Raw genomic sequence first — 21,817 nt, forward strand, 5'->3', positions numbered from 1 at the left:
AGTTTGTGTTTTCTCTACGTCGTTCTTAATTTAGACTAAAGTTGTTTCGTTATTTTATTAGTTAATAATGCCACCAAGTGAAGAGATCGTTTATAAACCAAAACTTCGTGGCAATTAACACCAAAACGAGAAAAATCAGATTGTCTCTAATTCTTACGTAAGTTTAATTTTAAACTAAAATTTATAAATGGTTATTTTCCCGGTGTGGATTTGAATTTTTGCACTGATTTTGTATTATAAATTCAAATAAAATTAAGCTATCAAAAATTAAAAAAAAATTTATAACGTAAATAAAAACACATACACAACTTCGTTTAATCATTATATTATATATATTTTGATATCTTCAAAATGTGGGAATTGGAGATTCTTGAAATGATTTCAAGTAAAATGTTTTCCTCGTGCAAAAAGTTTCCTTACGACTTTGTTATCGAATTATTAACAAAAAACACTGGCTAATCATGAAACGCATAGACTGGTTAAGCCGCGATGATAGTGATGGGTGTATACCGCCGTCCGAATACGAACAAGCAACGCGTGTCGAAGGAAATCTATTGAATATTTTTGTATCGAAAAAGAATTTTAAATCGAATTACTTTTTATTTAGAAACAACGAATAAAATAATTCCTATAAGAATCCGCGCTTCTTTTCTCGTTTTTCTCTTCCTTTGTCATCTTCCCTCTTCTTTTATCAACATCATTTTTCCTCATCCTTTTGCCCCCTTTTTGTCACATTTATTATCCTCATCTTCTTCTTTCTTTTGTCATCACTCTACTTTCTCTTCCTGCTCTTTTCGCCATTCTCTTTTTTCTCTTCTTCTTCTGAGATCCTTTTCAACATCTTCTTTGCTATCTTCGTTCAAGATCTTTCTCTACCTACTTTCTCCCTTTGTTATCCTCTCTTGTCATTATTCTCCCTCGTCTTCCTGCTTTGTCACCTTCTCTTCTCTCTTTTACCAATTCTTCTTCTTTTCTAAATACGTATTATTTATCGTTCGTTATTAAAAATTTTTAATATTTGTCTTCTTATACTATAATTTGATGTTTATTTATTTTGAATGACGAATAAATTCGTACGAATAATTAGTTTATTTATTATTCCCGAATAAAATCTTCGACGCGTGTTGTATTTGTTTGTGTTCGGTCGGCGGTATGTACCCAACGCTACCGTCGCGACTCGAGTACGTGTTTCGTGATTGGCTAATGTTCTTTGTTAATTATTCGCTAACAAAAGTTTTTCCAAAGGAAAATAACGTTTGAAATTATCCGAGAAATCTTCAATTAACCGGTTTTTCTCACATTTTTGGGGGGAATCGTCCGTGTAATAATATCGCAATGCAAATATTAGGTAAGTAATTCGAATTATAATAACCCAATAAAATTTAACATTATAATATATAATCATCATTATTGTGTATTTTAAGTTTTAATCGGAAGAATAACATGTTTGCAATCATATTAATCTCTGTTATACTAACTCTCTTATCATTTATTTCAGACACGTTATGCAAATCCACCTTGTATACGTTTTCTGATGAAGGTTTCACCTTGAATTATAAAATAGAAATTTTAATCATTCCTTGTTTCTTTCACACAGATGGAGAAAGTTTTCAGTCATGCGTGGAGAGGACGACACGGTACCGAAACCAAAGAAAATCTAAATCTTTTGACGGAAAGGCAAATGACTCCCGAAGCGATTCAAGTCCAATACATTGACGATGAACAGGTATGCCATAATATTCGAGACAGTTAAAATATAAAAGGATGAAATATCGTACTTGAACTGAAATATTATTTCCAGGGTTTGCAACGCCGCCATGCAGTCGATACAAGTCTAATGATACACTTCTTTGGAAAAGATGGGAAGAACGAGTTGAAATACGAAGATTTCACCCGTTTCATGGAAAATCTGCAACACGAAGTTCTAGAACTTGAATTTCACGAATTTAGCAAAGGCCATGATACTATCTCTGAGTTAGATTTTGCTAAAATTTTGCTACGATACACTCAACTCGATACCGATGAGTACGCTTTTTCTTATTATCTATTATAAAATTTGTACCATTGTAATTAAAATTTTTAATTATTTAACGCTGTAAGCTTTTGAGAGAGAAATGGAGAAAAGCGAAAGGAATATAAAGCGAGATTATAAATAATCAAATTTATATATATTTTCTGTTTACAGATATGATAAATATTTGGACAGAATACTGATAAACTCAGATCTTCAAATTGGTATTACGTTCGAGGAATTTAGACGTTTTTATCAATTCTTGAACAACCTCGATGACTTTTCGATAGCTATGCGAATGTACACTCTTGCGGATCATCCAATATCAAAAGGTTTCGAAATATTTAATATTTTAAGAAGATTTTTGTACGTATCATCGCTGAATATAACCATCGAAGAATTATGTAACAACGTATTTTTCTTTTTAGATGAATTCCAACGGGCTGTAAAAATTTGTACAGGAAGCGTACTTAGCGACCATATTATCGATACTGTATTCGCGCTTTTTGACGAAGATGGCGATGGCCAGTTATCCTACACGGAATTTATAGCGATAATGAAGGATCGATTACGCAGAGGTTTCAAGGTATTTGTCGAAAAATTAGTATTCCACGTTTTTTAATCGTCCTTGGTAAAAAAAAAGTGCCCCTGATAAACCGCAACCGATGCTACGTCGATGCATACATGGTTGCATATTACTTAGTACATCGAAGCTATATTGATCTTCTTCAAAATAATTCTTACTCGATTGAACAATTTTTTTCAAAAATGTAGAAAAGTTTTACGAAAAGAACGATTACGATTTTTTAGAATGTTAATACAATTTCTATTTCTATTTTTACAGACTCAACAACGACTCAAAAATTTGGAAGCATTTACTTCTTGTATAAAACAAGAGATGAAATCACGTTAAATGGTATTAAGTAGAAGGAATTGGAAAAAAGGAAATGAGAAAAACTTGAAACATTTAAGACTTATCAGATGCCAATTTCTTATTAGCATTAATATTATTGTGATATTTAAATTAATCTAATTCTTTGAATTTCTACCTCTATTTAACAATCTTTTTCTATTTGTGTGATATTATGATGTAACTTAAATAATTAACAATGAACTAGTCCTGAGAGATAGATAAAAATATTGAATAATTGTTATTAATTTCTAAAATATTAAAAATCTAAAATATTCAAATCTATTAATCTATTGAAAATGTATGTACAAATGTTTATTGAATGTTAAATACAAAATATATTTATCTTTAAATTAATAAAGGTTCTACTATATGAAATTATATATACATAATTGTTATAATTTTATTATGGTTGTAATTTTTTAATTTGATGTCTTTTATAATTGAATTTATTTTTAAATTGTGAATAAATTGATCAACTGCAGAATGATGTTAATGATATCAAAAATTAATGAATGTGCTTGTTTGTATATACAATATTATATATACAATAACCTCAATATATTTTAATTTATTTTTCTTAATTGCAATTAAAAAGTTGATATGAATTGTATAATTATCTCAAACAATAATAATGATTTATATTAATACTATTTATTTATCTAAATATCTAGTTATAAAGCATGAGAAAATATAGAGAATGGATTTAGATAATGTTAATTTTTAATATGGAATATCGATCAAATTTAATACGGAATAAATCACGTCTGAGCAATTTTATCATTTCGTCTTCGTTATAATAAATTTTTTTCCATTCGAATAACAATGAACAACAATCCACTTCATTTTTTTCGCCATCCATAGTAAATATACGTATGCAGTTCGTTTTTATTTATTAATATATTAAACAATTTGTGTTTTCAGTTGCAAAAACTATGACTAATTTTCTTAGAATTTAACGTTAAACAAAAATTAACGGTTTGAACAATTAGAAATTCCAGTGTCATAAAACAGCAATAAAGCTTTATTTTCAATTCCTACGTTATAAAGTGTCGTTCCTCCCACGTCCACCGCCAATGGCCCAGTTCTATCTTTTACCGCAGACTGCACGTAGTAGTAATTGTTGTTTGTTATCACTCATCACACTGATTGCCGTCTACTGATCTCATGAATTGAGCCAACGAAAAGAGGCACGTCATTACTGCGAACCGACATCAAACAAACTTCATCGCGAGCAATGATTCCGCAAAAAGCTTCCTAGTTCTAAAGAAAACGAGCATCGTCTAGGAATGCAATTCTCCAACGAGTTTGAGCGATTCAGTTTAAGATTCGAATTGTCTGATTAAAATTGTTGAAATTGTAACGTTAGAGTGGAGTGCAATGAAATGGCGAATAATTTCGTTATAACTTGATTCGCTAAATTTCGAGGAATTGAAATTAAATTTTTAAGAAAATTAAAAATATAAATATTTATAACACAAGAGAGGTAAGTAAGAGGTAAGAACAGTGAGAAGGTTCATTGAAGTCAAAAGTTGTTGTCAAACTTGAACGCATGATATCAAAGTCAACCTTTCTCTCCGAGTCTCATTGATTAGAGGAAGTTGATTTGTTTGAAAGATCGTTAAGGTTTTAATTCTTATCCACGTAAAAATAGTAGTGATATCGAATATTCTCGAACCAGCATCCGTTTTAATTATGACGCTAATAAACAAGGAATTTAGATAATCGTAACAGAAAATTGTTGTTTTACGAATTGTCGTATGACGAATGAGAAGAATCAAATTATCGCTTCTGTTACCGCACGATTAACAATTTCTAAGTAGAACGAGCAAACATTGTAAAATGTTACAAATAGAAGACTGGTACCGGTAAGTTTATTATTGTAACGATACGTTAACACCTTTTTTGTTGCACACGATGCTTGATCTGCAACGCGTCATCAATTTTACGATAACGTGGTTTAACTTCGATCGTAAATAAACGTAAACGATTTGTTGCTCCAATATCGAGCATCACTTTCAATAAACACTTTGCTCTCGGATAAGAACCGATTCATAATTAATAATATATTTCCTCCTCCTTATTTTATCGCTAACCATTCCATTCAAGAGATCGTACCGATCTCGTAACTTTTAACGAGACCTTAGAACGAGAAAATTTTCCCTTCAAAACTCGTCTAATCTTGAAGCAAAAAAAAAAAAAAAAAAAACTCGCAAGGATCAAAGCTTAGCGAGAGACGTAGTACGGTATCACGAGGGAAAATTGTCGCGATGCTCACTTCGATTCTATTGCCCTTGGCGAAGCGCAAGGAGCAAGGGTATGCAAGGATACCGAAGACACGTCCAGGATACGCGTAGTGGGGATCGCCGGTTAGGATGGAGAAGGAACGGCGAACGGGCGGCCAGTAGCGTTGTCAGAAGTGTCAGAAGGAAGTGTCGCGCCGGTTCGAGCTCTCGTCAACCCGTCAGTCGCGAAAAGGAAGCGAGTCGTGGCGATTCGCGCGCCTCGCGCACCAATCTCACGTTCACAGCGCTTGTCGGCGTCGCGGTGTTCACCTGTCAGTTGGTCGAGTCTTATCTAACAGCGGTCTGCCGATGCGCCACGTGCGCAATGGGTATGATGGGAATGTTCAAGTGGCTTAGAAAGTAAGTTTTATTGAATTCCTTTTTTTTCTCTCTTTCTTCTTTTCTTTTTCCTTTTTAACTTTTAATCAAAATAGTTTTAATGATGTTGTGTTACGTGTATCGTGATTGGTTAAATAGTTAGTTACATTAGAATTATCGACTGATAATGTGTATCTAAATGTTTCGTATCGGTAAAGATCAACATTACTAACTTTTTATCTGTGTGTATTTAAGTCGGAAATAATTTTAGCATTAGTTTTAATTTTAGAGGAAGGTAAAAGAAATTTGGAAAATTTCGAATTTTTATGTGAACTTTTAAACGTTGGAATTGTTAATTGGAGATTTGTATTAACTTTAATTGTCACGTGGTGTGTTGTTCTATCGACAGTCACGAATTTTGCGAAATTTTAAATTATTTCAAATTTCGTTTCTTCGCATAATGTAATACACGTATAATATATATCACACACACATATGTTTTCATTTCTTCACATACTGTTTAAACAAATGATTTTTATTCATAATTACGAGATTCAATGGCAGAATGAAAGATCAAACGTACATATCTTCTTTAAACAGCAGCATAATTTGCAATATAATCATTTATTACTTCATTGCAAAAAAACGATACCAAAGTTCAGTTTCTTCGATTGTATATATATATATATATATTTTTCCATTTCAGCTAACGTTGCTTAAAACAATCTGTCTTCGAACATTCAGATAACGATCATGGTACTCGACTTTTAGTTCTTTATTTTCCCTAACGTAATCGCATGGTAAATTGGCAACCTGATAAGATTTTTTTTTTTTAAATGGTAATAAACGAAAGATAAAATTATTGCACACAACCACTCGAGAAATATTTATCGATTTACAAACGTTACATTTGCTTATTTTCTTTCTCTATTAATTCTCTTTTATATAATATTATATATTGATTTTACCATAAGTTAAATAACTAATCTTTGGATCGCGATGTTTTAAAAATATTCAAAGCATGTTTACACGCTTTTTACTTTCGCAGCACGCCATCACATATTAAAGAGTCGAATGTTAATTAGAATATTAAGTGGATTAAACCTAAGTCGAATATTAATTGGGATAACAAATAATGGATTAATAATCGTTCGATCTTTCTTCTCTTTTTTTGAAACTTTTTTCATGAAACAATATTTCGAAAATTGTCTTGGAAATGTTTAAATTGTTTGCAAAACAAGGTCGTTCATTTTTCATCTGTTGAAAAGAAACGTTTATTTAAAGAACAGAATAGTGTCATTGAACGTACATAGTGTATAAAGCTATAACGGTTGAATTGTTAATGTCACACTTGTTAATACGTCGCAATCTTCGATGTTTACAGATGCTTGTCTTAAAGAGTTTTGAAGAGTAATTATTATACAATTTTTGTTATAATCGATGGATATTACGATCTCTTGTAACACTTGTTTGCTACGAGAATAGAAAATTCTAAACCATACCTCTTCTTCTTCCTTTTTTTTTTTTTTTTTTCTATCATTGAAAAGTAAGTTTTTGAATCAGAATTAAATTTTCTAATTTAAGAGAATTAAAAAAAAATCATGCCAAGTTTTCGGGGGGAAATTAATGCGAAAGTAAATTTATTTGAGATATAATTTACGAATCGTAACTGTATTCATCCGAAAATCGCAATAAATTTGTTTTCGAACGAGGAATATACGTTGTACAATGTCAAGGAAAACAGAATCAACCTTCAAGATAAAAACAAATTTGTAACGCAATAGACTATCTAGGGGAGAATCAGATTTCATCATATTTCTCAAACATTCTACGAATTTTCAAATTTATTTATTACATACCGAGTATCTTCTTTCTGTATTAATTAATTCCACGAATTTTACGTTACGCTAGTTGGTGTAACGTAATATCGACGATTTTCGTAGAATACAGTATACGAAACTGTGTGAAAAGGGCGAACAAATAAATATTAAAGTTATTCAAAATTTTTCCCAAATTTCATTATCGGCTATCAGTTGAAATCGTTGAATAACGAGCGATCATCAGTTTAGATTAAACTTAGGATTAAACTTAATTTTCATTTATTATTTGCATCGTACGCGATAAATCTATCATTGATAATTTAGTATCACGTCAAGTCGAGAATACAAATTGAATAGAATTGAGTATAGAATTTTTTCCAATGTTTCTTTTTTTTTTAATTCGTTAATAGAAGAAAAGGTGAAAACAGAAAGGTGGGAACAATTGATACAAATATAACGGTAAATTTTTGTATTGCAAGTTCTCATCAGTTGTTGTCGCATAGGCCGAATGTACGGCAGGAAACGGTGTTCAACAAAGTGAGACTTTACATTGTTCGAAACACCGGTAACAAATGAACACCCACTTCTTTCACTGCGTTACAACAATGAATATGATAATTACGATTACTAAACGTATCACGCGTGTGATACTTTATAACAATTCTTCTATGCTCCAACCTGCATTTGAATAAAATGATCCACTTTTACGTAACGTTACGGAAATTCTTCGAACAGAACAGTATCTTTACAAGGCGAGAAATCGATTAATAATGGAAAAATAAATTTTCGTTTTCCATGTGTTTGATCTAATGATTTTTGCATAAGAAAACAACGTTAAAAAAAAAATTATTACATATTGGTCTGAAATTTGTTTCAATTCTTTAATTGAATGCTAGATATAATTTTAATCTAATCAATAATACTTTAAAATTAAATGCGATAAAAATAAGAGAATAGAATATCTTATTTAAAAAACAGATGCGTTAATTCCCAAACGTTTCACGTGTGGGATCGCGTTTCCAGCAAATACAATGAAAACAACGATGAAAATTCAGTGTGCTAAAAGTTGTAAAATCATGTAAAGTAATTAAGTATTTAAAGTAATTAATTAGAATATTTTAATTATTCGAAATCCATTAGAGGAATATCCGATAAAATCTTCCATCTCGTTTATATAAATATAAATATATACGCGCGAGGTCTCTGAAATTGATATTCGATTCGAAGAAGTCAAGTTCGATTTTGTATTTATCATTTTATAATTTCTGGAAGGAATCTGCAAGAATATTCATCTTTGCTTCCGATGATTATTTCAAAGGGAATAAGTTAGAAAAATAATTATATATTTGCTCTATTTAATTTCATCAATATATTGCACACCTGTGCAATAATATATCTTCGTACAGGTCACAATATGTACTAACCTAATCGAAATTACCTGTGCAATAATAAATTTGTATACAGGTCGATTTGCCTCACGATATCAATATATATAATTAATACTCTATCATTTAATTTTTAACCATCCAAAAAATAAAAAACGTTAAACTCAAAGAACCTGTGCAACGATAAATCTCCATACAGGTCCATTTATTCACAATATCAATATCTCTATTCCTATAATAATAAATATTCAAATTAACAATCACGCATAAATCTAATATATTAGAAAATATCGTTGGAATATATTTAATTATATAACACGTAAAATTCGACACTTGTGATCCTTGCAGATTCCAGTCATCTTTGCAGGTTCAAGTCATGCAAAAATCAAGCATTTCTCGCAATGGCACACGTTACGCATGCAGCACTCTAACATTTCTTTTTTCTCTCTCTCTCTCTCTCTCTCTCTCTCTCACTTTTCGGTTTTATTTATCAACCGACGTCACAAACTCGGTAACCTTCACCTATAACGCAACTCGACAAGGGAATTATATACGCTTTATCATAGACGTCGCTGCAACCGGTTCCCCTGCTCTAAAATATTCAGACAATTTGCGGTGAAATGACGATCTAAAACGACAGTGTCCGTCACCACTGCAATGTGCAATCGCGGGACCGTGTTGTTGCGTCGAATTTATTTAGTGGTTGGAATTGTGCTCCGTGCGATCTGTACGCGTCTCTGAAATCGAGTTTCTGATATCGAGTTTTTCACACAAACCGATGTTTATCGTCATCGTGTCACGTTCCACGAAGGTGACAGTAAAAGTTTTATTCGAGATAAATTGATTTTGATATTGGGTTGAAGACGTAAACTCCATGCCTAAGTATAATTAATATACTGTTTTACACGATTCCGTGAAGTTTGTGCTAATCGAAATATTTATTTCGTGACTTTAAAAGAGGATTCTTTAGGATTTAAGAAGGATTAACGCGTTTCGAAATCGAAATTTTATTATATGAAATATAACATCGAGTGCGTGCACTTGAAATATCCGTGAAGGCCATTACTCTACACAAAATCTCGTGGAGCTAATGTTCTGTGAAGTTGAAATTCCTTGCATCGATGTTCTTTGAAATTCCTACGTCAAGCTATTTTGCGAAAACTATTCGCAGTTTAGTTAGCCGAAGGAGAGCTGTGATACGAAATATTTCGCATAATTCTAAACAAAGTTAAAAATTCTGCAGAGTCGGTATTCCTCGAAACAAATTCCATCGAACTGTTGTTCCGTACAGTTGGAATTCAATGTAGTTAGTGATCCAAAAAATTAACATCCTGTTAGATCATCAGCCAACCGTGCGCGCACTGTGCTCAAATCGAAAGTAAAAATAAACTCATTTCGATACAACATTTTAAAAAACACGTAGATACACAGGATATTTCATTCTTCACGATGGAATAAAAATCGAACGAAAGAATAAAGTTAGCAACAAGTATAAGAGATTCGATGTTAATAGTCAATGAATAAAACGTTTGCCTCGTGAAGCAAAGTTATCATTGTTAATGTCGAAGCGTGTGTTAAAAATTCAATCAACGATGACCGCGCAAAAATACAAAATCAAACGGATTTTGTCCGTTTACTTTTTGCTTTGTGAAAATGTCCCGAAAATGTTCCAACCGTATCGAAGACACGGGTTAATTACGCTCGAAAAAGAACGGAGTCTTTTGTATAGTTTGGAGATGAGCACAGGTAGACCGTTACCTTAGCATCAACACAGCTTTGCAACAACGTAACGATGTCCATTCTATTCTTAGCTAAATAATCATTTACTGGTGTATCGAACTGTTTTTTACATAATATCATTATAAAACGAATGATTTATCTTATTTATTATCGATATTATTAAATAGAATAGAAAAAACTTGTGCAAGTTATGTTGCATAGTTCAATATTGAGGTAGTATGAATTTGAAATTAATGGAATATCCTAGAAATGAAATTGGAATGATAATTAAATTTTTATATTTTTTAATATTATTGTTATTATTGTTGTTATTATATTCATTATTATTATTGTTATTATTTTAAAAAGATTAAGATTAAATTGTAAAATTGTTCAAAAATGAGTTCAACGTATTTACTTTCTTTTAGACGTTTATTCTAATGTTTATTCTTGATCGCGAAAAAAATTCACAAATTATCTTATTTTACATTGCATAATTGCTGATGAATGAAACTGTGACGATATAGATTTGAGAATAGCGGCAGGTCAGTTCTTGCTTCACGAGCACATAATAAAGATTTATTAAGCATACTAATATACTGTACTCTGTTTTCTCTGTTAATATTAATTATGTCGTGGTATCAACGGGGATTGCATAGAAACCTCTACAGTATTAATTTAAAGAGCAAAGTTAAAATATCTTGTTTCCCATTCACGTTAATTATCACGTAAGATACTTCGAGAAATCATATTGTATTAGATTTTTTTAAATACAAAATAATAATTATGTAACAAAATTTATATTTTAACGAGAGGTAAAGAATAGCATGAAACTGATATTCCTCTATTACTCGATATTATTTTTAATGCATAAATTTTGTTTAATGTTCTAAGTTGCATAAGTTGATAATAAATATTTATGAAATTTCTCTACTTTCCATTTGAATCTTTTATACGTAGTAAATTAAATCTAAAAGTAATGTTATACATTTAAATTGTTATTTTTAAGACTTTTTAACTAAAAAAAAAAAAGAAAAGATTTTTAAATCAATTTTATTAATTAATATTATCTTGTAATTAATCATTATATATATATAACATGTATATAATAATTTTATAATTAAACATTATAATATTATTAGTGAACTACTTATAATTGGAGAAAAATTATAACTAGTTTATAGTATATAGTTATATAGTTTATATCTAGTTTACTAGTACAAGAAATGTGAAATGCGGCCATAGGATATAGTATTTACATTTGATTTTCTTATTTTATCCTGATTAATCTGGATCTCATGTGAACAAAATATGTATCTAGCACATATTTTCTACTACATGATGTTTTTTATCCCACGAAATTCATTTTTAAAATTCTACGATTATAATTTGTTGTGTGTCTATGGATTGTGAAATTTTTTTCATTTAGTATCCTTTTCTCAATTCCAACGAAGATTATTATGAAATCAAGTGATCATCAAACAAGCCATCAGCCTCTTGCTAATATTTTGATATTCTTCTTAACGAACCCACGCTGGTATTTAACATTAATTAAGTGAATATATTCAAATGAATTGAATCGCGGAAGTGTACTACTTTTGCACTATTAGCATTCGCACCCGTTAGTAGATTACAGTTTATCAGATTGCATTATCATTACGGCTATTATCATTATCTTCCTGATTTCACCGGCATAGAAATAGAAATAAAAATTGATTATTCTGTAAATCGTGTACGTTGTTACTATTCTTATATTGAATTTCAAAGAATATAAAATTCTTATATACAGCTACAAGATAAAATATATCGGTCTTCTTCGAGTATGAATTGGAAAGTCTTAATTATATTTCGTCCTGTGTTCGTCGATAGTCGGTATCGGTTTAACCGAGATAGAACTTACAAGAGATAGCATCAACAAAATATTTTACATTATTACTGTAAAGTATGTGATTCCAATACACTTTATACATCGTTTAATTTAATTTTATTATATATTATTTAAATTTCAAATTAAAGAAATGAATTAATTTTTTTTCAATTTAATTAAATTTATATTTAATTATATTTTAAATTTAAATATAAATTTAAATTAAATTTAAAATTAATTATAACATGAAATTAAATTTGTTTTATAATTGAACGTGCAATTTATAACTAAAAATATTCTCGTTGGATTTAATATTGTAATAATATAAAATATTATTTATAAAAAATATTATTTCAATGGAATTAAATAAAAGTTAATTAGCGTAAACATTTACAAAAAACAAAAACAATCCAGTACTATTAGGATCAATTTCAACCATCGGTATAACCATTACGCAGAGTTTAATTGATTGTTCTGGCAATTGGTTGCAGAGATTCTTTAACGAAACTCTGCCTAATACTTTAAATTCAATTGAAGAAATTGCCGTTTACGCTTCATTTCTTCAATTGTAAGTACATTTATTTTCTCTGCAATTTATTTTTTAAAAAACTAATTTCAAATAATACATTTTTAGATAAAAGACAAAATTTTTGTAATAAGTTATTAAATTTCCTAAATAAAATCTTTGAATTGAAATTGTAAATATATTTATTAAATAAAGAATAGGAGGATTCTAGTAAATTCTAATACTATTAATTTTATCTTTCGATAAATCATTTTATCTGTCTAAATCATGAATCATTCATCTTAAATTACCATGCGATTACGTTACAGTTGATGTATAAAATGAAAAAAACAAACACAGGAAGAAATACAAAATAGGAAAAGAATAATCATGTCGGTAGTGTCGTTGCTCTACGATCCATGAAAAAGGAATCGGAGAAAGTATAAACAAGTTCATAGAATCTGGAATTTCGCAAGTGAAGAACAGACATAGACTATTCACTTTCCGCGATGCTTCGTTTTTTCCTAGTCGAGTCGTTCTACTAACCTCCCTAGTTCTTTGGATCATAACCAAATAAAACTGATATATCTAATTATTATTTTTTCTCTAAAGAATCTTGTTATTATATCAATAATATTATTATATATCGCTTACAATAATTTAATATCTATTTTCTTCGAAAATAACTACATATTAGAAATATCGATATTTTTCTTTACTTATCGATCGAATAAATTCAATATACCAAATTGTTCGCTTTTTAACTTTTTTTTCAATTATTATGAATTCAATGACATGAATGTACTAAATATTTTTTCAGAGATACCATACGAGATCGAAATGGATGGAATTTAACACAAAAGCAGTATGGCCTGAATAAGTAAGTTATTACATTTGATATTTCCCTAAAATTATCTAATTTTACGCAAATTGCAAAGGTTAATTAAATTATAATGTAAATTACAACATAAAATATACTTATTAGTATAAATTTTTCATGTATATTATTAAATAATAGGAACATATGACAACTTCATTACACGTTCTAAGATAATACAAACATGTGATACTCGTAAAACAAGTTTTTTATTCAATAAAATGAGTACTCACCATATGCTGTTGCACGTATAGCAATCCAAAGGCATTATAATACTTCTATTTTTTTCTCTCAAAAGTATTGGATCGAATTTTATTGCGATGATGTTAAACTTCACAACTAAACAAAAAAATAATTATTGTCATGTTCGATGAAAAATTATGTATTACTGCAATCAATTGATCGATAAGAGTTATATTGGTTAGGATTTTAAAATTTATATTATATATTTTTTTATATTCATGCAAAAATCCAAAATTCATTCGAATACTATTTAATTATAACAAATGTTGCTTACTTATCAAACACTTTGACATATTTTTAAAAATTTTACTTATTTTACATTGAGAAACTGACTCGTCAATCACAACAACGTTATAACCACTTCTTAAAAATTCAAATTCGCAATGTGCCAATCATAATTCGAGAAATTCAAGCATGACCAATGGCAAATGTCAGTTAATATTTTTATCGATATAAGATCGATAATTCGATCTAATAGATACACGCGTTACCACTATACCGGTAGTGCCACCATAGAAATAATTTTAAGGGACGTATTAAGTGGACATAGAACAGAGTTCGATTATTTTCATTTTAAAAATGACAGATGGTGTGAAGAACAGACAAGGAATGAAATACAATCGCAGACATACTGTCAAGTAAGTGTTATACTTTTCGTATGAAAAAAATAAACTCTTAACCTATATCGTATATATACATTGTGAAGAAAATTCAAACTGACAGCATCCGCTATAGTTCTGATCAATGCTTTATCATATTTTATTCTTCGATTAAGATTGCAATGTTTTCTAGTTTTTACACTACATTATTATTATTATTCTGACTTTCTATTTACATATATCGATTACACTTTGGTACTGCGTAATGTTAGTATCTTATAAGAATATCAATTGTTTTTCGTTTTATCCTTTGTCATATGTGAAATTTTCGTTTTATGTTAAAAGTAGTGTAAATTTGAAAAGGTTCTCAATTTGTGAATGTGCACAAAAGTTAATACAAATATTTTGTATAATATTAATTAACAATATATATATAATATATGTGTGATTTATAATATAAAATGTAGGTTAAAGTACTAATAAATATATATAAAATTGGAAAATCAAGTAAATATAAATCAAATAATTCATTTGATTCTTTCAAATGAAAATTAATATTTCTCAATTAACTTATTTATATGATTTATAAATTAAGAAATATAATAATTTAATAAAATTAAATAAGTTTAATAGATCAAAGTAGTTATTGAATATAAAATTATATATTGATGAAAATATAAATATTTAAATATTACTTACAATATTTTCATTTCTGATTTTAGCGAGTCTTATCGTAATGCTCTACAAGCTTTCATAGATCGAAGACGATCTTCCAATGACGTGGAGATTGAGACATCGAATAGTCCTGATAAATTAAGAGCCGATCTTTCATCGAAAAATAATAACAATAAATGCGATAATAAATGGAAATCACAAGAATTAAAATCATTTATACCAGGTGTACCACATATAGCAGCTCCTGAAATTTTTGAAATTGGATGGATAGCCGGCACAGAAGATCGATATCTCGAGTTAATTTTTGCCGAATGGCAAAATACTCGAGTTTCACTGAAGAGGCATTCACATCCGGAATGCAAAGATGCTGTGAAAGCAGATTTAGATATACTTTCGTATGTACCGATTAATATCGTATAAAATAATGGAATTTTATTGATATTAAATTAATAAAAAAAATTAAAAAATAAATTGTTATCTAATAGTAATTTTTGAAAATAATAATAATATAAAAAAAAATTAAATTTATACATATTATTTTTAAAATTTTATTTTTTCATAATTTATTTTATTAACAATTATCTGTATATAGTACTTATGTTTTTGTTCAGGGAAATTCGACACCCTAACGTGCTATTGTTAATGGCCACCACCTTTACTGACGATCATGGTTTAGTCTCTATTTTTGAATCTGTTGATTGTACCCTCTATCATTATATGCACGATCAGGGTGAACGAATATCCATGCAAGGTATTGCAAAATGCGGGGGAAGACTATCCGATGCTTTAAGACATTCTCACATGCGCGGATATGTGCATACTGCCATCAGTTCGCATTGCGTCTACCTGGCTTCTAATGGTATCATAAAACTAGGTGGATGGGAACTGGCCATGCACATCAACAATGTAAGTGAATATATTTAGTTGTTATAATGTATGATAATGTATGAAATATCTTAAATTTCGTTATAACATTGAATTCAACATTTTTTAATGATATTATGTTTTTAAAACTTTATTTTTTGCTTATCATCTCAATGAATATTATATACTTATGATATTTTATCAGTTAAAATAAAATCTAAGAATAAAATAAAATCATAAATAAAGAATATTATTTCAAAACATAATTCTTTTCTATTTTCTTGAAAATAATGCAAAATATTTATAAACAAAAATATGGGTATATTATTATTTTGCAATTATATTATTATTTTAATGTGAAACAACTTTCACGAAATCAATAAATAATTATTCTTCATTAAATAAATTATTAAGTTATTATTAATGAAAGGAAAAGTCTAATCATAAAGAACAATAAAAGTAAGAAATAATATGTTGAAAGTTGATTTCACTATTGAAAATTAAATGAATTGATTATTATACTACTATCTATAAATCGAGAATTTATGGAAAATAATTCACACATTACATAAGTATATTTCTGTCGAAATTTCTGTGAAAAAATTAATGATGTTTTACAATTCGAAATCTGTATTTAGTATTTTCAACAACGATTCACATAAAATCTCGTAATTATAATAATATTATAAATGTCGTAAAGTATAAATAGTTAAAATTAAGTCAATGTAGCGTCATATCCGTTTTTTCATTGGCGGCACACCTAACAGTATTTCGCGGCAGGAAATTGTCAGCGTTGCTTCTCACAAAATGTTCATTTTTGAATAAAATCACCGTACCGTGACATAATCTTAATTATATTGAACGACTGAAGCATGGAAATTCACGTAAATGATAGTATAAATAGATAGTATAGATAACTAAATTTGTCGTGTACACTATTTTTGAATAGATGATCAAATTAAACGCACATAAACATATCTACTATTATTTTCATCAACTTTATACTATAATGCATAACTTTATATTTTTTGAAATGCAAAATTTTTATTTTACACAAATATTTTTTTCTTTAATAAAAATAATCAAAAGATTATTCGTTCGAAAAATGTTTTCGTCAAGTTATTAATTGTTTTAAAAAATCCAGGTACATATGTATATATTTAATTAGCTTTTCATTAAAATCTTATCTTCTATTTTTCATCATATATCTCTTTTTTTATAAATTATTAAAAAATTTTTCCTATTGTTTCAAATAATGTAAATATGACACTAATGTTATAATTTATGAAATAAGCATATAAATTAGCAGATAATAAAAGATTAGAATGATGGGAATTAGTGTGACCTAATATATGCGCGAAGATTTAGATAAATTCTGCGAATTTTTTGCAATCTTGCTTTCAAACCACTTGCTTTCACACCAATTTTTATGTTTGAGTTTTTTCGCAAACATATTTAATATTGCAATATTTATGTATTGCAATATATATGAAATAGAAGATATTTTAATATAAATAACAGATATAATATATTATTGAATCATAGAAAAGATAAAAGATAAATATTACAACAATACTACAATAAAAATAAATATTATCACTCTAAAATCTGTTATCTAATGTTTTAAATATTTTACAATGCTTTTTTGATTATTTTTTATTTTGTAATTCAACTACAGCCAAAACCAAAGAGAGAATACGAGGAACGTTTACGTGCCGAAGTTTTCCGCTGGCAAGCTCCAGAACTTTTTCATGGTTACGAACCATATAAGGAGAGCGATGTTTATGGATTGGCTTTATTAATTTGGGAAATGTGTACAAGTAAGTATTTAATCAAATTAAATAGATCTTATTTTCGATCTTTCTTGAAATTTATCTTATTTATCAAATTTCTCAATGCATTTTAATCATACTTATAATAATCTTGAATGAAATTTGAGTATTCGAGGAATTTCATGCGCGTGGATTTCTTCACCTGAACCTGAACGATTACGAGATTAACTTTTCAACTAGAAATACCACCAACCTTTCGATATAAAACTGGTTTAGAACCGATAAGGAAAGGAAATCACATTTGTTGAGATTTTATTTGCTATTAAATAGTTTCAACAGCTGCTTGATTTTCAACATTTTATTTCGTACGATGAAAAAAATTTCATCTACTATTATAAATATGCAAAATATTTAAAATTTTTTTTGGAATTTACAATTGAAAAAATAATTTTCTAATTTTCTATTTGTTTCTAAATACAACTAATTTCAGACTTTATATATGATATATCCTATATGTATAGTCTATAAATATAGTCTATAATAGTATATATATGTCTATCTATTCTTTAAAATTATTAATTTTTAATAAAAAGATATTGATTTTTAATCTGATGAATAGTGCATGTACCTTGGAATGGATATAATAAGGCAGATGTTGAAAGACAATATGTACATTGGAAACGTGGTGTTATTATGGATTTGTATAATTTTCCACCGTTATTGTATAATTTATTAGAAGCTGGATTGCAATTAGATGTTAATAAAAGGACATTGGATATGAATAGAATGCGTAGATTTCTTCAAAAGTTAGAGGTATATTATTTTAATCGTAAAAATGTTTAGATTTAGACTTCAATAAAATATTAAATTCTTTATATATCTTTCAAATAAATGCTAAATACTTTATTAAATATATTAATAGAACTAAATTTTTTGTTTAATTTTTGATTTTTAAAAAAATTTAGATTCTCTTTTAACACCATTTTTATAAAAAAAATTATAATAATAATATAATATTTTAGCTGCAATACGAGAATGTAGAACCAGTATATATCGATCAGTATATGAATAATAACAATAATGAGATCTTACAAAAAACTTACATCTTGCAAAAGAAATCTCCTATTTTAAAAAATAAGAGTTCGAAATTATTCAGAAGCCTCTCAACCAAACAATTATCTTATTCCTCAAAAAATGCGGATTCTCCGTCAAAACAACATTTGCATTTGAAAAAATCAATGTCCAAACAAACTTTAAACCAAGAATCTCATGATGAAGAAATGGATTTTTTTGTTGACGATATTAAAGGCAATGCCAGAAACGATATAAAAAAAAATACGAATATTTTCAACAATTTACACAATAATTGTAAAAAAATTGACTATCCGACTTATACTAAAAAAATACCGGATATCATTCAAAATGAAGAAGAATCTAATGCAAAAGAAATCTTACAACCATGGAATAGTACATATAAAAAAGTCAAAGCACCACAGGAAATAGCAGAATCAAGAACAACATCTATGTATTCATCGCCATTGTTAGAATCCACGGATGATGAATCCTTCAAAGACGCAAGAACTAATTTGAAACAATTAAAAAAAGTATTAGCGAGCAAAAGGGAACATTTTTTCTATGGTAGTGATTCATCACCTGTATCTACAGATATAAGTATGTATGAATTTTTTTCTTTTATTATATTATTAGTATACTATTTTACATAAATACATAATAAAAATGATAAAAAAATCTATGATATTTTTTAAAATTTTTTTATAATTAGGCCCAACCATTAGAGATAAGATATTCACCGAAATAAAAAGCAAGGATTACGAACCACATAAACCAGCTAGTCATAGAACTAGTATAGAGCCAAAATGCAATAAATCTCCCAATCAGTATGATTCGTCTTATTTAAAATCAACGTTTCAATCATATCGTAAGGTATGATTTTCTTTAAAACATGAAACATGCTTTAATAATCAATCTAAAATCTATTATTTTCTAATATAATATTATAGATTCCCTATTTACATACACCTGAAAGTATTAAAGATGCAATAATACAACCACAAGTATTAAATTCCGATCCTCAAAGCTTTTTCGAAACTTCTTTGTGGAGAAAAGAGAAATTAATTTGTTTATCCAAAATGAGAAGAATTTGTGCTGATGAATCCGTAAGAATTTATATTATTTTATTTTTTAAAATTTTAGAAAAAATTATTGTAATGAATTTTATTATATTAACTTTATTATAGCCGCGCTATCTTGCACAACAGACAGATGAAAGCGATACTGTCTCTGTTGAAACTGTGACCAAAAATCAAACAACAGAATCGATATCTATTAATAGCGATAATACTTATGTCATAAAAAGTAAAACGGAAGGTAATGCATTAATATATATATAATAAAATTAAAATATTTTTTTAACTTTTTTATTTTAAGATAGCAGAAAACTATTGCTACTGCTTAATTATTCTAGAGAAATTGTTCTATTCTACAACATTTTAATATTTTTTTATCTTTAGTGTAACAATTAATCTTTATTATAAAACTATATATATAATCTTTATTATAAAATTAGCAACTGAAACAGAAACCAGCCAGGAAGGATTTACACAAGTATCAGAAAATATGAATAATTCTATAACACCTAGTCAAAGTGAACCTTTGCAAATCTTAAAAGACGCTTTAGACAGAGCTACAAAAATTGTTCGTTCCATTACACCAAATACAAACGAATTATGTCAATCTCCTACATTTAGATCCTACCAAGATTTTGAAGTAACAGGGGACAATAATCAAGATAATAAATATATTTTCGAAAATCTATATGACTTACAAGTTAACGACGACAATGAAGAAATTAAAAATATTGAACGATCAATAACGAAAAACGAAACATTTTTGTTTAATGAATCTAATATAGATAACGCAATAATTAATGATGAAACACAAAAAAAACCTAATAACAATATTGATGTTAGTATTGCCAGTATTGAAACATGCACTCGTTCGTACAATACAACATGTAGCAGAAATTTTGTTTGCGAATGTATTGCCGAAGTATCGAATGAATTTAACAATTCGTATAATGATACAATATCGAAAAAAGAAAAGATTGAATCTTCAAATGATGAAATAATTATTATTGAGGATAATGCTAAATCCTTAGAAGTACAAAATGGAATATTTCAGAACAATTATGATACTAAATTGAAAATTAAGGAAAATGAATCGAAATCTATTATAACAAACTTTGATTTAATGTTCATAAATGACACTCCAAACAATAAAAATTGCAAAACATGTTATCAAAGTACTTTACCAAGGCGGCGTTCCTTACCAGCAACATTGAGCCAATTGAGAACAATTAACAATTCAGCTTTAGGAAAATTACCTATACGCAGAGGGGTAAGCATTTCATTAAATGCTTATATATATGTTTTGTTAATTAATAAAAAAGTATGAATAAATTAATAAATATTTTTACCTTTATATTATTACAGGATATTCCAGACAATACAATCGAAGATTTATATATAGACGATGAATTTGGTGATAGTTTAAATGTTAATATGGTTTTGCTACATGAAAATTTACCAATTGACGAGGATTTTTTATCCGAAATATCAAATCTATAGACTACTATAGAATAATTACTAAATAAACAATGTTATTTTAAGTTACTAATAATTTATTACATTTTACTTTAAAAAAAATAAGCAATATTACATAATTATAAAGTTCCAATTTAGTTGGAATACAATACAGATAAATAAATATTACACGTACCTTATATTCATTTTCGAAAAATATTCATATATTTTGCACTTTGACGTGTATCAAAAACATGACTGTATATTTTTATGTTAGATAAGATATATGATTAATTATTATAAAATTCGAATAAAAACAATAATATTTTTTGTGCAAAAGAAGTGTAAATAATAAAGTACATTTA

The 21,817-nt window shown here is 28.0% G+C and overlaps 2 protein-coding genes across 7 annotated transcripts in view; both read left to right on the forward strand.

The window, feature by feature from the left end:
* Window positions 1-3,285, forward strand: part of LOC122713132 — a 161,100-nt gene extending 157,815 nt beyond the window's left edge. For 2 of the 3 annotated variants that reach the window (XM_043933303.1, XM_043933305.1), the window contains 5 exons: window positions 1,598-1,726; window positions 1,802-2,025; window positions 2,186-2,343; window positions 2,440-2,597; window positions 2,856-3,285. In XM_043933303.1, the coding sequence (XP_043789238.1) occupies window positions 1,598-1,726; window positions 1,802-2,025; window positions 2,186-2,343; window positions 2,440-2,597; window positions 2,856-2,924 (738 nt within the window). In that variant the 3' untranslated portion in view covers window positions 2,925-3,285. Of the gene's footprint in view, window positions 1-1,597; window positions 1,727-1,801; window positions 2,026-2,185; window positions 2,378-2,439; window positions 2,598-2,855 lie in introns of those variants that run through there. The other variant, XM_043933306.1, reaches the window with a different exon arrangement.
* Window positions 3,286-5,225: 1,940 nt separating this feature from the next.
* LOC122713118 lies at window positions 5,226-21,780 on the forward strand. Of its 4 annotated transcripts, none has more exons than XM_043933276.1 (13): window positions 5,534-5,566; window positions 13,641-13,700; window positions 14,527-14,578; window positions 15,262-15,609; window positions 15,826-16,120; window positions 17,757-17,898; window positions 18,470-18,663; window positions 18,873-19,521; window positions 19,634-19,794; window positions 19,872-20,027; window positions 20,109-20,238; window positions 20,438-21,267; window positions 21,363-21,778. In XM_043933276.1, the coding sequence occupies exons 3-13, from the start codon at window positions 14,550-14,552 to the stop codon at window positions 21,495-21,497; spliced, it is 3,069 nt and encodes a 1,022-aa protein (XP_043789211.1). In that variant the 5' UTR covers window positions 5,534-5,566; window positions 13,641-13,700; window positions 14,527-14,549; the 3' UTR covers window positions 21,498-21,778. The 4 variants fall into 4 exon arrangements, with proteins under 4 accessions (XP_043789208.1, XP_043789211.1, XP_043789210.1 ...); XM_043933275.1 differs by lacking the exon at window positions 5,534-5,566 and adding an exon at window positions 9,359-9,540; XM_043933273.1 differs by lacking the exon at window positions 14,527-14,578 and having other exon boundaries at window positions 5,226-5,566; window positions 21,363-21,780.
* Window positions 21,781-21,817: the final 37 nt, after the last annotated feature.

The sequence above is a fragment of the Apis laboriosa genome, unplaced genomic scaffold (assembly GCF_014066325.1).
Source record: "Apis laboriosa isolate Shangri-la unplaced genomic scaffold, ASM1406632v1 scaffold22_cov146, whole genome shotgun sequence".
Classification (NCBI taxonomy): Eukaryota; Metazoa; Arthropoda; class Insecta; order Hymenoptera; family Apidae; genus Apis; species Apis laboriosa.